Below are 14,170 nucleotides of genomic sequence, written 5' to 3' on the forward strand. Positions count from 1 at the left end.
GACCCAGTCCCAGTGAGTATCACAGGTGGTTTGGGGCTGGCCAGCACAGTATGTGGGTCAGTGGGGCAATCCTAAGGGCTGAATAACAGCTCCACAGGCTCGATACGGCCCCTGGATTGTGTGTTGGACACTCATGTCTTAAAAGTATGTATGTAGTTCAGTACCCATGAATACATGCAATGCACCTTAATGTCCGAACAGTGATATTTTGACTTGTATAATTTTTTCGTTAATTAAAGAGTTTTATTCAAGAATGAACTTCTTAGAATTGTATATGAACTTGTGTTGCCTTAAGCTTCAGTGGGTGTCATATTTCCTTACTGACAATTTGCATGTAGATCATTTAGCTAACAGCATTAATTTAGCTTAATTTTATTTGAAGTCTCAATATATCTTGCTCTTAGTTTAAAAGAAAAACCTGTCAACTTCAGCCAATAATCCAGAACGATTACTGATCTCTTTTTTCCCCCATAATTTTATTGCAAGGAGGTTGGGTGATCCACCAAAACCCTTTTTCCCGTTGCATTGGTCTGAGATGTGTTGATCTACTTAGGTATCTATATATAAATAGATCATAAAATAGGTTGTGGTTATAGAATTGTGTTCACTTTATCAAGAGGAAAGTGGTGGTACCATTACATAGTGATTACAAACACTTTAATTCAGTGGTGCCAGACCTTTTCAGTCCATGGTCCAAATGAGCAGTGTCTGGTGTATCCATGGACTGGATCTGGTCCATGGCTACACTGGGCCACAGCTTGGTCTATTTGTGCAGGAATGGACCCCAGTACCTCTGTATGGGGCTGGCAGCTTGGGTTGATCCAGCAGCATGGGGCTTGGAAATTGGGCAAGAGAGGAGTGGTGCCAGTGTTAATTACCATTGCTCTCCCACCGTAAAATTTCTAGACCTGTGGAGAGACTGCAAGCAAGATGTGGGATAGGATTTGAACACCATAACTTAACTGAATCGAACGTAAGAGCTGTTAAAGTAGGGAAATAAAGTCAAACCTAGAACATCTTCCAAGCTCACATGCACGAAACCAGAATGTCCTTTGGCATTTCTGTTAACTCGAGTAGAGTTCTCCCTTGCCCCAGACTGAAGCGCAAGTGGGGTAGACAAATAGCAAGACTCGGCCAGAAGTGGACCCTTTAAGGAGGGACCCTCTAATCATCCTCAGCAAATGTAACTTTAGCCACAGCTATAGTTATTTCCATAACATGGTATATAAATAGTCTCTTTTGCTGAAAGGGATTCATTCTTGTGAAATGTACAGTAACTCAAGAAGTACAATGTTTGTAGGCACAGGTTGAGGGAAACTATAACTTCTCCCTTCTCTCTCTTGCCCTTAGACTTCCTCCTGCTACTCACCAGAGGGTCTGATCCTACCCATATATCAGGTATTGCACTGTCTCCCCTCCCATCTCCACAACCCTGAGTGCTACGGTCTTTTATTTATTTTAAAAATCTGGTTATTTCTTCTTTTGGAAATCCAAGAATCCTCTTTATGTATTCCAATATGTGTAACAGTATGGTAATATTGATATCTAGCTTAAGATCAGCATAGATGATCTGATCATTCCTTTTAACCTTCAAATCTACCAATGAGAAAAATATGAATAATTGGTTTATTTTTAGAGAATATTTCCCCGATATTCTTTTCCCTTTGCAGAGTTCCAAAATATGGAGCTATACATCACTATAAAAAAGGCCCTGTAGCCAAGTTTGTTACCCTGTCCAGGAGTCCAGTAACACATAGTCATTAATATTGGTTTTTAAACAGAAGTACAGGAAGGCATGACAGAGTTCAGAATTCTGAATACCATCTATTATGCATTAGATCTCCTCAGTACTTACTGGGATAGATGTACTGTATTGGTTGGGTTATAAACCTAACGTTTTCCCTCTAAAAGTACCATAAAATTGCTCTTATATGTAAGGTTGGCCTATGATAGTGGCTTCTGCATTTTCAATGTTCGTACTTGTGCATGCAGTTAAAAATACCAAGTCAGCATTTTTTCCAGTTTTTCTTTATGTACATTCAGTCCTTTCATTGGTGGGATTTTATAAGGGCAGTAGCAGCTCAAGGACTTTATCTGCAGTTTTCTACTTATATTCAGAACAAAACCTGTTTTTCCTAAAATCAAACTTGAAAATATGGGACCAACTTATGCAGGGTCAGAACAATATGGTAATTCCAAACCTTTTCATTATGGGTGATATTTAAATCCTGATCCCAATTTGTTTTCAAATACTAGTCAGTTTTGACCTCTAGGTCTAGTACTCAATTTTGGAGAAAAGGTGCTTGATGTGATTTTCAGAGGATTATTTTTAAGACTATTCCTAGATTAAATCCTTGTGAATATTTGTGGGACACCCCCAGTGACCTCTGCATACAGGGTTTTAGACTATTTGGTACTGAGATTTGATTTTTATTTGTACCCCCTAAAATGACATTCTTTTCTGGTTTAGGAATAAATCTGACATCTTTTTGTATCCCTTTATTGGTCCAAGAATTCCACAGTACTCTTTTGCTGATCCTGTTTTAAGGGGTATTTTAATTTTTAATGCAAAATTTTGCCTAGTTGAAGTTTGAAGAGCCTATAAAATTTATTCTAAGAATTCAAGATGGGTTCTACATCTGGATTTTGGTTTTGCAGCTACAAATGTATTCCAGATTACTGCTCACCTTCTTTGATCCTGTTAACTGGAAGTCCATCTTCAGCCTCAATTGCAAATACTCATCCATGTGCCAGATCTTACAAGCCCTTATTCAGTCCAAACCCACTGGATAGCTAACAGCCTCTGCTGTAGCTGGTGATTTTTAATTCCCTATTTTCTAAATTTGGTAAAAAGCTTGAAGGGTTTTAATTCTAGACCTTTATGTTACTCAGGACACAGCTTTAGACTGACTGCTTTCCAGTTGTTTGCCTTGAATATAATCCTCTGAAACTACAGCCAGCAAGCACAGGTGTAATTCTTTGGCACCATAGGGCACATCCAGGCATGCGTGGACATTTGGTTCCCTGGGGACAAGTAGCAACAGCGCATCTTGCATAACTACTTCTTGTCTCTAGGGAATGCCTGTGCCATGTGCGCTTTGGTGTGTGGCAAGTTGCATAGGGGAGGCTGGGGCCAGCAATGTCTGGGGGCCTCCTGGAGCTGCAGCCATGGTGATCCTACTAGGTGATCCTACTAGGCAGAGCCTGGCCAGCAGCCGTAGGATGGCTCCGAGCAGCCCGACTCCACTTTTTAGCAGCACACGCTGCCTGAGCGTTTGCTACTTTGGGGTTTTTTCCCCCAGTTATTTTTGACCCCTGGATATCCAGCGGTCAAAAAAAACTGCAGGGGAAAAAAACGCAGTAGTGCATCCTTGGGCAGCATGCCCTTCCAGCACGGAAAACTCTGGACTGTGTGGTATGTGGCACTGCAAATGTGTTTTTAGTGCCACATATTGCATGACCATGCTCATCTGGACGTGCCCATAGGGGCCAAGTGGACTGTCGTCCAAAAGGAATCCTAATACTTATTCTGGTGAAACTCCAATTCAGCCAGAGGGCTTTAGGGCCTAAATATTTCTTCTGGCAATAACTGTTGCTGTTCTAAAACTCTTCCTTAGCAAATTCGCATGTTTGTTCCATACCTGACACCTTAAACGACACATCCTTCATCCTAGAATTTCTGGAGTGCTTGCTGTGAAGTATTCAAGGAATCTCCCAACAGCAACTCTCAAAGCTTATTTTTCAGAAGTACCTGTTAAATAAACCGAGGAATCCTCTGTGTCAGTATCTTGGTGTACTATAACAGATCAGTCTGCACTTACCACTGTTGTGGTTATGGTAGAACCACAAATATGCAAAATACATACCCTGAAACCCAGGTTTAATGACAGAGGACAATCGTCTCCTCTTCGTAATAACAAGCCGTGGGAATTTCCATGATACTCAAATATTTACTAAAGAATTGAGCTGCCTAAATTAATGCTTCTCTTGCAATTTAAACCTCAAAATAAGTAAATAAATAAAAGGATGGAATAGGTGCATTGAGAATAACTTTTTGGAGCAATTGGAGAGATTAAAAATCATTATTTCTTCATGCAGCATCTTCAGTGAGCTAGGTGCTGACCTGACAAATAACTGTGGAGTTTGCTGCAAAGAGCTGTCTAATTGTAGAGATAGTCACAATGGCTAGGGACAGACATTCAAAAAGCCAGAGCCTGAATTGATTCAATCTTTGCAGGTTAGTCTAACCTGTAAAGATTGAACTGATTTGCAAGTATACAGACATTCACATTTAATTTTGGAAATGCAAGCACATGCCTGCAGTGGCTCAGGCTAGCAGCCAGGGGAGTGCTACAGCAGCTCTCCCTTCCCTTTGCAGCAGCCACAAGGCTGGCAAGAAGCTGACCTCAGGGATGTGGCCAGGGACCCAGCAGCAGCCACAACGCTGGCAAGAAGCTGACCTCAGGGATGTGGCCAGGGACCCAAGCCAGTGTAGACCAGGGACCCCGTGTAGGGACCCCAGCCAAGCTGTGCCTGGAGGGATAGAGGGGAAGAAACCCTTGCCAGGCTTGACCCTGAAGCCAGATATCAGCTGGGGCAGAGCCTCAGGCAAAAGCGGGCAGGGGATGGGGATTAAACTCCCCTGTCTCCAGGCAGGCATGGGCCCCCAGTCGGGGCCTGCCCACCTTTCCCTCCTGCTCTTGCTCAGGTGGCAGGGGGCCTGGCTAGAGCTGTCTGGCATGGCCTTGCTATCTGCCTAGGGCTGGAGCTGGGGCTGCGTGGCTGGGCCCAGCCGGCCTGCAGGTACTGCTGAGGGCGGAGACAAAGAGGCAGCCCAGGCTGGGGCCACGGGGTCTGCGCAGCCAGATTGCTCCCATCTCCCCGCACCCAAGCCAGGCAGGGCTGTAATGGAGCCCCAGCCTGCTGGGAAGGACCCTGTGGGGGCAGGGCCCTTCCCAGCTCACTGCAGCTGCATGACAGCCTGGCCCAGAAACATGGGCAGGGGATGGCTGGGGAGTGGGCTTCCCAGACCAACTCAGAGGTGCCGGCAGGCCCTGAGCCCGGCAGCTGCTGCTGTACCCCCTGTCCTGTGCAGCACCCAGGGCTGCTGACACAGAACCAGCTGCGGGCTGGGCAGGGTCAGGGAGACTGTTCTGCCCCCTTTGCCTCCAGCTGCTGCTGGTGTGGCCACACCATGCCACTCTGGGTTGGGGGAGAGGGGAGCTTCAGCCCTGCAGCTTCTGCCCAGCGCATGGAGCCCTGGCTCCAGCTCATTTGGGTGGAAAGCTTCTGGGGGCTGCAGCCAGAGCTCCACGCACTGGATGGAAGCCACCAGCCCCAGCAGGGCTGTTTTTCTCCCCTCACCTCCAGCTGTGGCTTCTGCTCCTTTGCATCACACAGCACCACCTTCCAAGTCATCTAGGAGCTGGAGCCTGAGCTCCATGCATTGGGAGGCTGAAGCTGCCTTCCCCCCCACCCCCCCCGACTCGTGCAGCTGTGGCAGCAGCAGCGGCAGCTGGAGGCAAGCGGGACAGAACAGCCCCCCTGGCCCCGGCCAGCCCGCATCTGGTTGCACACCTGCAGCCCTGGGTGCTGCACAGGACGGGGCATGGTGGTACGGCAGCTCTGAGCTGACCCAGAAAGCCTGCTCCCCAGTCAGTCCCCACAGGCTGGGCTGTCACGCAGTTGCAGCGGGCTGGGAAGGGCCCTGTCTCCACGGGCTGGCCCCGCGGGGCCCTTCCCAGCCAGCTGGGGCTCCATTACAGCCCTGCCCAGCTTGGGTGTGGAGAGCTGCACAGCCCCCGCAACCCCAGCTCAAGCTGCAGCCCTCTGAAAAGGGCCCGACCCTGGCGCCCGAGGCCAGGCTGGCCCCTCTGCCCTCAGGAGCACTCAGGGGCCAGCTGGCTCAGCCCTGAACCCCAGCCACTGGTCAGGCAGGTTGGTGGTGGGGACCGTGCTGGCCGGCTCTGGCCATGCTCCCTTCCCTGCTGCTGGAGTGGGGAGGGAGGAGAATGGCTGACAGGGGCCACAGTCCCCCCATAGGGAAGTGGGGAATAAACCCCCACCCTGCTCCCATTGTCTCAGGAGGCCATGCATCTGGCCAGGCCCCCACCCCTGCTTGGGCTAGAGCAGAGGAGAGAGGCCAGCCCTGCTTTCTGGAGCACCACCCCACCCAGGGCTGCAAAGCATGCTGGGATGCTGGGACCAGTTGCATAAATCGGTTTGACTCAAATCAGTTAAGTCTGATAATACATTCAATCTGGTTTATCTTAAACCAGTTTTGGCTGCTTTGAAACTGGTTTATGTGCACTGAACTTATGTTCTGTTACAGGCTTAAGCCAGTTTCTGATCACTTAAACTGGTTTATGTGTAACTTCTGTCCCTAGCCAATCAGTGAAGGTACCACACAAAAAGAATCTGGAGGATGGATTGCACAGATACATTTCAGAGTTGTTTAAATTTTGTTTCATGCAGTGTTCAGTGGGTTCTTCACTTAAAAATATATGGTATGAATTTAATAAAAGGAATCTGCAGATACAAGTTATATATTAAGTAATATACTGTGCTATAAGAACATATTCGGAGAACCCTTTTGAACTCTTAACAAGCAGAGACACAATTCATATACATACACACTGTTTGCAGATAAGTTTTGTACTTGAGAACCCGACTGGTGTCTTTCTATTTGGTCACATTGACACGCTGGATTCTGTGGGGTTTTAGCAAGTTATTGTTGCTCACAATGGTATTTCAGTGACCAATTTTCCATAGTAATTGATGTTGGTTTTGACATACTTGGTGCTTTGGAGGTTTTTCTTACATAAGTGCAGACTATGTGTCCCCTTTTCTTTTTTTCTTTTCTATTTTTGTGCCTGGGAACCATTTTTGTATAGTAAATTAGAATGGCAACCTAAGTTGGAGATGTCAGCTTGTGCAGAACATGAAGAGTTTGTTTTTAGTAAATAGCCCCAGCTTTTAGTGCACAAGCCGTGGGAACATTGACCCAATGTTTTCAATAAATTTATATCCCAGTTTCAGGGAGTGAGAGTTACAAATGGACATAAGCTTTTGTTTTTTATTTTACAGTAATCACAATCTAGAGTTACCTGGGGCTGCAATTGTTTAATATGCAGCTAATCTTAAAAGACTTTGTTTTTCTTGTAATGCACCAAGTTGGTATTTGGGTTTCCTTTTGGAGTGTTTTGTTGAAGTTCTAAAGCATCCACGCTTTTGGTTTGGAAATTGGTAAAAGCATGTGGCATGGCTTCAAGAGCTGAGTGCTTTCAGATGCTGTACTATTCCTTTGATTATTGAAAATGATTCCTGCACAATCCTGCTAATTTTCTCTTTGTAGTCCTCTAATTTACAGAGAGGCTGCTAGAAAGCCCATCTATGCTGTGTGCTTGTTGCCACCATGAGAAAGCTCTTTGTAAAGCCAAATTTTAGCAAATTCAATGACTTCCTAGGGTTTAGCACAAACACTTCTCCCCTTCATTCCCTCCCCCCACCTCCATTTTTCATTTAGGCTAAATTCTTTACACAGCATTTACAGTGTGTGTCATTCCTTTTTTCCCTTTTATATCCACTGTGCACCAGAAAATTATGTTTAACTCTGCCTTAGCTATGATTCTTGAGTTGCTGGTTGCTGCAAGCCACACAGAGGAAGAAAAAGCCTTGCTAACCATCAGCAGTCATTATACATGATGACATGTTTTAAGAAAAGAGGCTGTAACAGCCAGGCACCCTGGAATGCCATGAGATCCTTTTAATAATGCCCCTAGGTGTCGTGCAATATTAGCACTGTTAGGTGGGCAGACATCTACACACAATTCACGAGATAAACCCAGAGTTTTCAAGTAGATATCCAGAGCATGAAAATCATTCTGACCTGTTGTGGTCTTTTTGAGTTCTTTGCAGCAGCAGCAGAATTGCTGTATTATTTTTCTGTAGTCAAGAAACAAATTAAAGGTAAGAGTTGACATTGTCTGAGGGGTGCCTTGAATCTAATGAGAGGTGCCTTAAGTCTAAAAAGATTAAGAACCACCCGGCCATAATAATAAACCTACCCTGCAGTTTTCTGTTTCTTTTTATCCAGGCATTCAGAGCACATATCAAATACTAATGAATTAATCTTCGTAACAACTGAGCAAAGTAAACATAAATTGTCGTACTCATTTTAGAAATGAGGAATGTGAGACTCTGAAACGTGGCTTGCTGAAGATAACACAGTGAGTCGGTGGCAGAGGTAGACAGAGAAACCAAGAGTCCTGATATGTGATCGCTGCTCTAAACGCTCCTTCTGTAGAGGGCTTTCCATTAATGCTGAGAGGAGTTCTACATGAAAGCTAAGAAGAGAATAGATACTCCAGCGCTGCATGTTGGAGCTGGATTAAATTTTTTTGGCCATAGTCCTTTTCTACTTTTGGGTCAACCTGAAACGGATCTTTTTAATGTTACTACATAGTTGGAGGTGAACCAACCTGTCCCAACCCACGTAGATTTGTAACTTCCTGATTATAGATTTAACAGCCCACTTTTAAACAACTTTTCGGTATGTAAAACATCTTTTTCCCCTCTGACATAGATAACTAATTTTTTCTAGCATCTAAAGCTAGATATTTACCCAGCATCAGGTTATTTTGCTTCTAAAAATTTGATCTTCATGCACCAGTTTTATGGGGTTTGAAATGACAGGGCTCAACATCATTTTTTTTTTTTTTTAAAGAAAACTTTTACTTTGCTTGCAGTTTCTCTCTCATAGTAGAACATGTTACACATCACATCAATGTTGAGTAGAAATCTGTTGGATGAAACTATAATCATGTATTTTTTCACCAAGGCTCAAATACAAAAGCTTTCATCTTTTGATAAGATTTTTGTTTGTTTCATGTTAGGCTTTCAAACTATCTTTAATATTAACAGGTAAAGGATAATACAATGAGTTGCATGTATAACACATTCCTCAGTCTCTGCCCTCAAGTTAGGAATGTCAATATTTGTGAATTGCTGTTTTCACAAGCATGCAGTGTTATATAGAATTAGCTCTGTAGGATTAGACCATTGGCGACCCTTACCTGATTCTTGATTTATAAATAGCTACAGAATTATTGGTATTTGCATAAGACCTGTTAAGAATGCAGAAAGAAAAACAAGAGCCCCACTGCCCCTCTATAAATATTTTATTTAGAGCATTTCTTATTCATTTCTTGATTCACTGGGAGTTCAAACTTTTCTTTTTTTCTCTCTGTCACGTTTCACACTGGATATAATGGTCACATTTGCACTCCCTGTTGTGTTCATTGGGACTACAGGCTGTGTCTACCTTTAACAGAGAGGTTAGCAAGAGGGCAGAGCTGGGTGGTGGTGCAAAACAGGGTTTGCAGTGAGGTGACAATTTAGAATGAGAGATGGCTGGAAATCCTGCCCAACAGCTCTTAATTCAAGTCACCAAGTCCTGATCCTGCAAGCACATACACATGTACTTAAAGCACATGAGTAGTTGCAGGGAAGTCAGTGGGACTTCTTAGGTGCTTAAACTCAGCCACTTGCATGAATGTTCACAAGCTCAGCAATGGAGCTGTCAAATTTCCTGGCTTCTGCAAAGCAAGAAATGTGGAAGTTATTCTTGAGGACTTCATCAGATATTTTTAACTTTCATAAGATTTTAGCTGAAGAGAAAAGTTGGTTTAGTTGCTGGATGGTTATTTTTTAGGAGGTCTGACTGACCCCTGTCAGCAGATTTGTCAGTCACATTTCAGGAAAGGCAGTAGATGGTCAGATCCAGGAGGTCATAAGGAAAACTAGGTTTTATCCTGGTGCTCACTATTACTGCTTCTTTTTTTAAGTGTGGACCTGGTTTTAGAGGAGGGGCAGGCAATTATTTTGGGCAGAGGGCCGCTTATGGAGTTTGGCAAGCTGTCTAGGGCTGCATGGGTAGCCCTGCCCCTTGACAGGTGTTCTGCCCCCTGGTCACTATAATAATATATTTTTATTTAATTTTAAAAAAATATTTTGTCCTGATTTGTGTGTATTTGTGCTGTATATGTAGAAGTGATTGCATAATAGTTCAAAATTTAGTCTTACTCTTGCATAAACTCTTTGCATAAACTCCTGACTTTTTATTGTCCTTCAAGGACAATAAAAAGTCCTTTTTCAGATATGTAGGGAGCCGGAGGAAAAGCAGGGGCAACGTTGGACCCCTGCTGAACCAGATGGGGCAACTGACAACTGACGCCCAGGAAAAAGCCAACCTATTAAATAGGTACTTTGTGTCGGTCTTTCATCAGTCCCATGGGACACCCATGCCTGCTACGGGACAGGGAAGTCCGGGTGAGGGTGATCCCCTGCCCTTCATTGATGCTGACTTCGTGAAGGAACATCTTGAGAAGCTGGATACCTTCAAGTCAGTCGGCCCTGACAGTCTTCACCCCAGGGTACTCAAGGAGCTGGCGAGCATCATAGCCCAGCCTCTAGCGCGGATCTTTGAAAACTCTTGGCGCTCTGGTGTAGTGCCCAAAGACTGGCAGAAGGCCAATGTGGTGCCTATCTTCAAGAAAGGGAGGAAAGTGGATCTAGCTAACTATAGGCCCATTAGCCTGACTTCTATCCCGGGGAAGATCTTAGAAAAGTTTATCAAAGAGGCCATCCTTAATGGACTGGCCGACGCCAACATCTTAAGGGATAGCCAGCACGGGTTTGTTGCGGGTAGGTCTTGCTTGACCAATCTCATTTCCTTCTACGACCAAGTGACCGATCACCTGGACAAGGGAGAAGAGATTGATGTCATATATCTTGACTTCAAAAAAGCCTTTGACCTGGTTTCCCATGATCACCTCTTGGAGAAACTGGCCAATTGTCGCCTTGGGTCCTCCATGATCCACTGGCTGGAAAACTGGCTCCGGGGTCAGACCCAGAGGGTAGTAATTGATGGAAGTCACTCATCGTGGTGTCCTGTGACCAGTGGGGTCCCCCAAGGCTCTGTCCTTGGACCCATACTGTTCAACATCTTCATTAATGATGTGGACACTGGAGTCAGAAGCGGACTGGCCAAGTTCACCGATGACACCAAACTTTGGGGCAAAGCATCCACACCAGAAGACAGGCGGGTGATCCAGGCTGACCTGAACAGGCTCAGCAAGTGGGCGGACGAGAATCTGATGGTGTTCAACGCCGATAAATGCAAGGTTCTCCACCTTGGGAAGAAAAACCCGCAGCATCCTTATAGGCTCGGCAGTGCTATGTTGGCTAGCACTATGGAAGAAAGAGACTTGGGGGTCATCACTGACCACAAGATGAACATGAGCCTGCAGTGCAATGCTGTGGCTAGTAAAGCGACCAAAACGCTGTCTTGCATCCATAGATGCTTCTCAAGCAAATCCCAGGATGTCATTCTCCCCTTGTATTCGGCCTTAGTGAGGCTGCAGCTGGAGTACTGCGTCCAGTTTTGGGCTCCACAATTCAAAAAGGATGTGGAGAAGCTTGAGAGAGTCCAGAGAAGAGCCACGCGCATGATCAGAGGTCAGGGAAGCAGACCCTACGAAGACAGGCTGAGAGCCCTGGGGCTCTTTAGCCTGGAAAAGCGTAGGCTCAGGGGTGATCTGATGGCCACCTATAAGTTTATCGGGGTGACCACCATTATCTGGGGGAACGTTTGTTCACCAGAGCGCCCCAAGGGATGATGACTAGGTCGAATGGTCATAAACTACTACAAGACCGTTTCAGGCTGGACATAAGGAAGAATTTCCTTACTGTCCGAGCCCCCAAGGTCTGGAACAGCCTGCCACCGGAGGTGGTTCAAGCGCCTACAGTGAACACCTTCAAGAGCAAACTGGATGCTCATCTTGCTGGGATCCTATGACCCCAGCTGACTTCCTGCCCTTTGGGCAGGGGGCTGGATTCGATGATCTTCCGAGGTCCCTTCCAGCCCTAACGTCTATGAAATCTATGAAATATTGTGTGGGGTGTGCAGTGGTGTCGGGGGGTATGGGTGGCCGGGTGTGGGGTTTGTGGGGAGCTCTGGGTGTGAATGTACGTGGCTGGGTATGGGGGTGTGTGTGGATGTATGGTTACCGTATTTGTGGGGTGTGTGATTGTGTGTCAGGAAGGGTGTGGCTATGGGGTTTGTGGGAAGGGTTTGAGGGCATGTTTGGTATGTATTGGAGCCCCCCTACGCACACACCCTTGGGCCAGTCAGCACCTAACCCTGCCCTGCAACAGGACAGAGCCTGAGCGTCCTGTGGTGCCTCCCTGCCACCATCGACAGTGTGCAGCCCCAGCACACCCCGTGCCCACTCTGCACTGCCCAGCCGTGGCATGTCCTGCCATCCTTGAGCATGCAGTGGTAGCAGTGGGGACCAGCACATGCAGTTGCGACACTGTGTGCCCTGTGCCAGCTCCAGGTTCACCTGTCCAGGCTGAGCAGCAGCGGCAGCAACAGCTGGGCAGAAACTGGTGCTCGGCGCAAGGAAAAGCAACCTCTCACCACCACCAGGCAGTTTTTGGTGCGGCTGTCCAGAGCCCGCACCATTCTGGGCTGCCCTGCAGTTGTCATCACCACCTGTGAGCTGCCCTGTGGCTGCTCCACACTGTCATCGCTGCTGTGCTGGGTAGCCCAGAGGCAGTGATGATGGAGCCACAGAGCAGCTCGGCATGGCGCAGGCTCCAGGCGGCTGCATGTAAAACTGCCCAGCTGCGGCTGCTGCCACTGCTGCTGCTCAGTCTGGATGGGCAAGCCCGGAGCTGGCACAGGGGCCCAGGCTCAGCAGCGGTGGCATGGGATAGAAACTGCTGTTTAGTGTGGGGGGAAAGCAGCACCTCCCGGTAGCGGTGCTTTCTGGTGGAGCTGCTCTGTGTCTGCTCTGCACTGCAGAGGCAGTGGTGACACGGCAGAGACACAGAGCATCCCTGCGCAAGCTCCAGGCGGCTGCACCAGGAAGCAAGGGGAAGGGGGAGGGGCCACTTTCCCCCCACGCTGAACAGCAGTTCCTCCTGTGCTCAGCCCAAACAGCTGAGCGGGGTCGGGACTGTGCGCACTGGTCCCTGCCTATACTGTGGGGCTGGGACAGTGGGGACTGGGAATGAGTGGGTGCGCAGGAGCGCAGAGACAGCCAGATGGGAGTGCAGGGCCTGCGCCAGTGTCCCAGGGCCAGTGCTGGTGGAGCCCAGAGCGGGGCGGCAGGAGTATGGGATCCCGGCCAGCATGGGCTCTATGGAGCTGGGCCAGCTTCCCTCTCTCCCTGCTACCACAGCACAGACCAGCTCCATAGACCCGTTCCATCCCACACCTCACGCTCCTGCCTCCCTGCTCTGGGCCCTACCAGCACTGGCCCTGAGTTGCTGGTGCAGGCCCTGCACTCCCGCACGCTCACTCGCTTCCACCCGCCCCCCACCACCACTTTCCCCACTTTTCTGCCTGCCTGCCAGCCACTCCTGCACCATGTAGCTCCATGGCCATGAGTGCAGGACTCAGCAGGAGCTAGCCCAGCCCCAAGGACTGGGGCAATCGCCCACCATCTTCCCGTCCCCCTCCCACCACCTACTCTTACCTGAATTTCCCACTCCGGCACAGGCAGGCATGAACAGCCTCATGGTCCCAGGCCAAAAGCCTCTGTTATGCAGGGACTTCTGGTTGGGGAAGGGAGGCGGGGCTGGGGGGGTGGGGGGATCCTGCTGCTGCTGAATCCTGCCATGGCTTCCCCTAGGTCCTACTGCCCCTGGCTCCTGTCATCTTTGCCAGGCAGCCAGGGGCAGATAAATATTAATTTCCTAAATTTTTTAGGGGCTCCGTGGGCCAGAAAGAATGGTCTGGCAGGCCGGATCCAGCCTGAGGGCTGTATTTTTCCCACCCTTGTTTGAGATTAATATTTTGGATGCCCAACTTGAAATGATAATGTTTGCTTTTTTTAGAAGAAATGAATGCTTCCAGCTCTCCACTGACTATTTTTGCAACTGTGCAATCACCAAAATTTCTAAAATTTTGTTATCCCAAAGGTAATGAGTGCTAGAAGATTGGGCTCTAACTTCTCGGTGACTTAGTGTTCTTCCATGTACTTCGCCAGTAATGCTCTTTGTGGTGGCGTTATGGCTAAACCCATTAATGATTTTCTCTGAAAATACAGTTTTATTTAAGTCTATATGACACAAAAGATTGTAACTTTCACTAACTCTCCTC

At 47.3% G+C, this 14,170-nt stretch overlaps 1 protein-coding gene across 5 annotated transcripts in view; it reads left to right on the forward strand.

Annotated features, from left to right (window-relative positions):
* CTBP2 (C-terminal binding protein 2) overlaps positions 1-14,170 on the forward strand; it is a 263,869-nt gene that overhangs the window by 158,838 nt on the left and 90,861 nt on the right. For 4 of the 5 annotated variants that reach the window (XM_019482851.2, XM_014611381.3, XM_059730045.1 and 1 more), the window contains one exon: positions 1,351-1,398. The exons of the other annotated variant lie outside the window; for it this stretch is intronic. In XM_019482851.2, coding sequence (XP_019338396.1) covers positions 1,351-1,398 — 48 coding nt within the window. The remainder of the gene's footprint in view (positions 1-1,350; positions 1,399-14,170) is intronic. 5 annotated transcript variants of the gene reach the window in all.

The sequence above is a fragment of the Alligator mississippiensis genome, chromosome 6, assembly GCF_030867095.1.
Source record: "Alligator mississippiensis isolate rAllMis1 chromosome 6, rAllMis1, whole genome shotgun sequence".
Taxonomy (NCBI): Eukaryota; Metazoa; Chordata; order Crocodylia; family Alligatoridae; genus Alligator; species Alligator mississippiensis.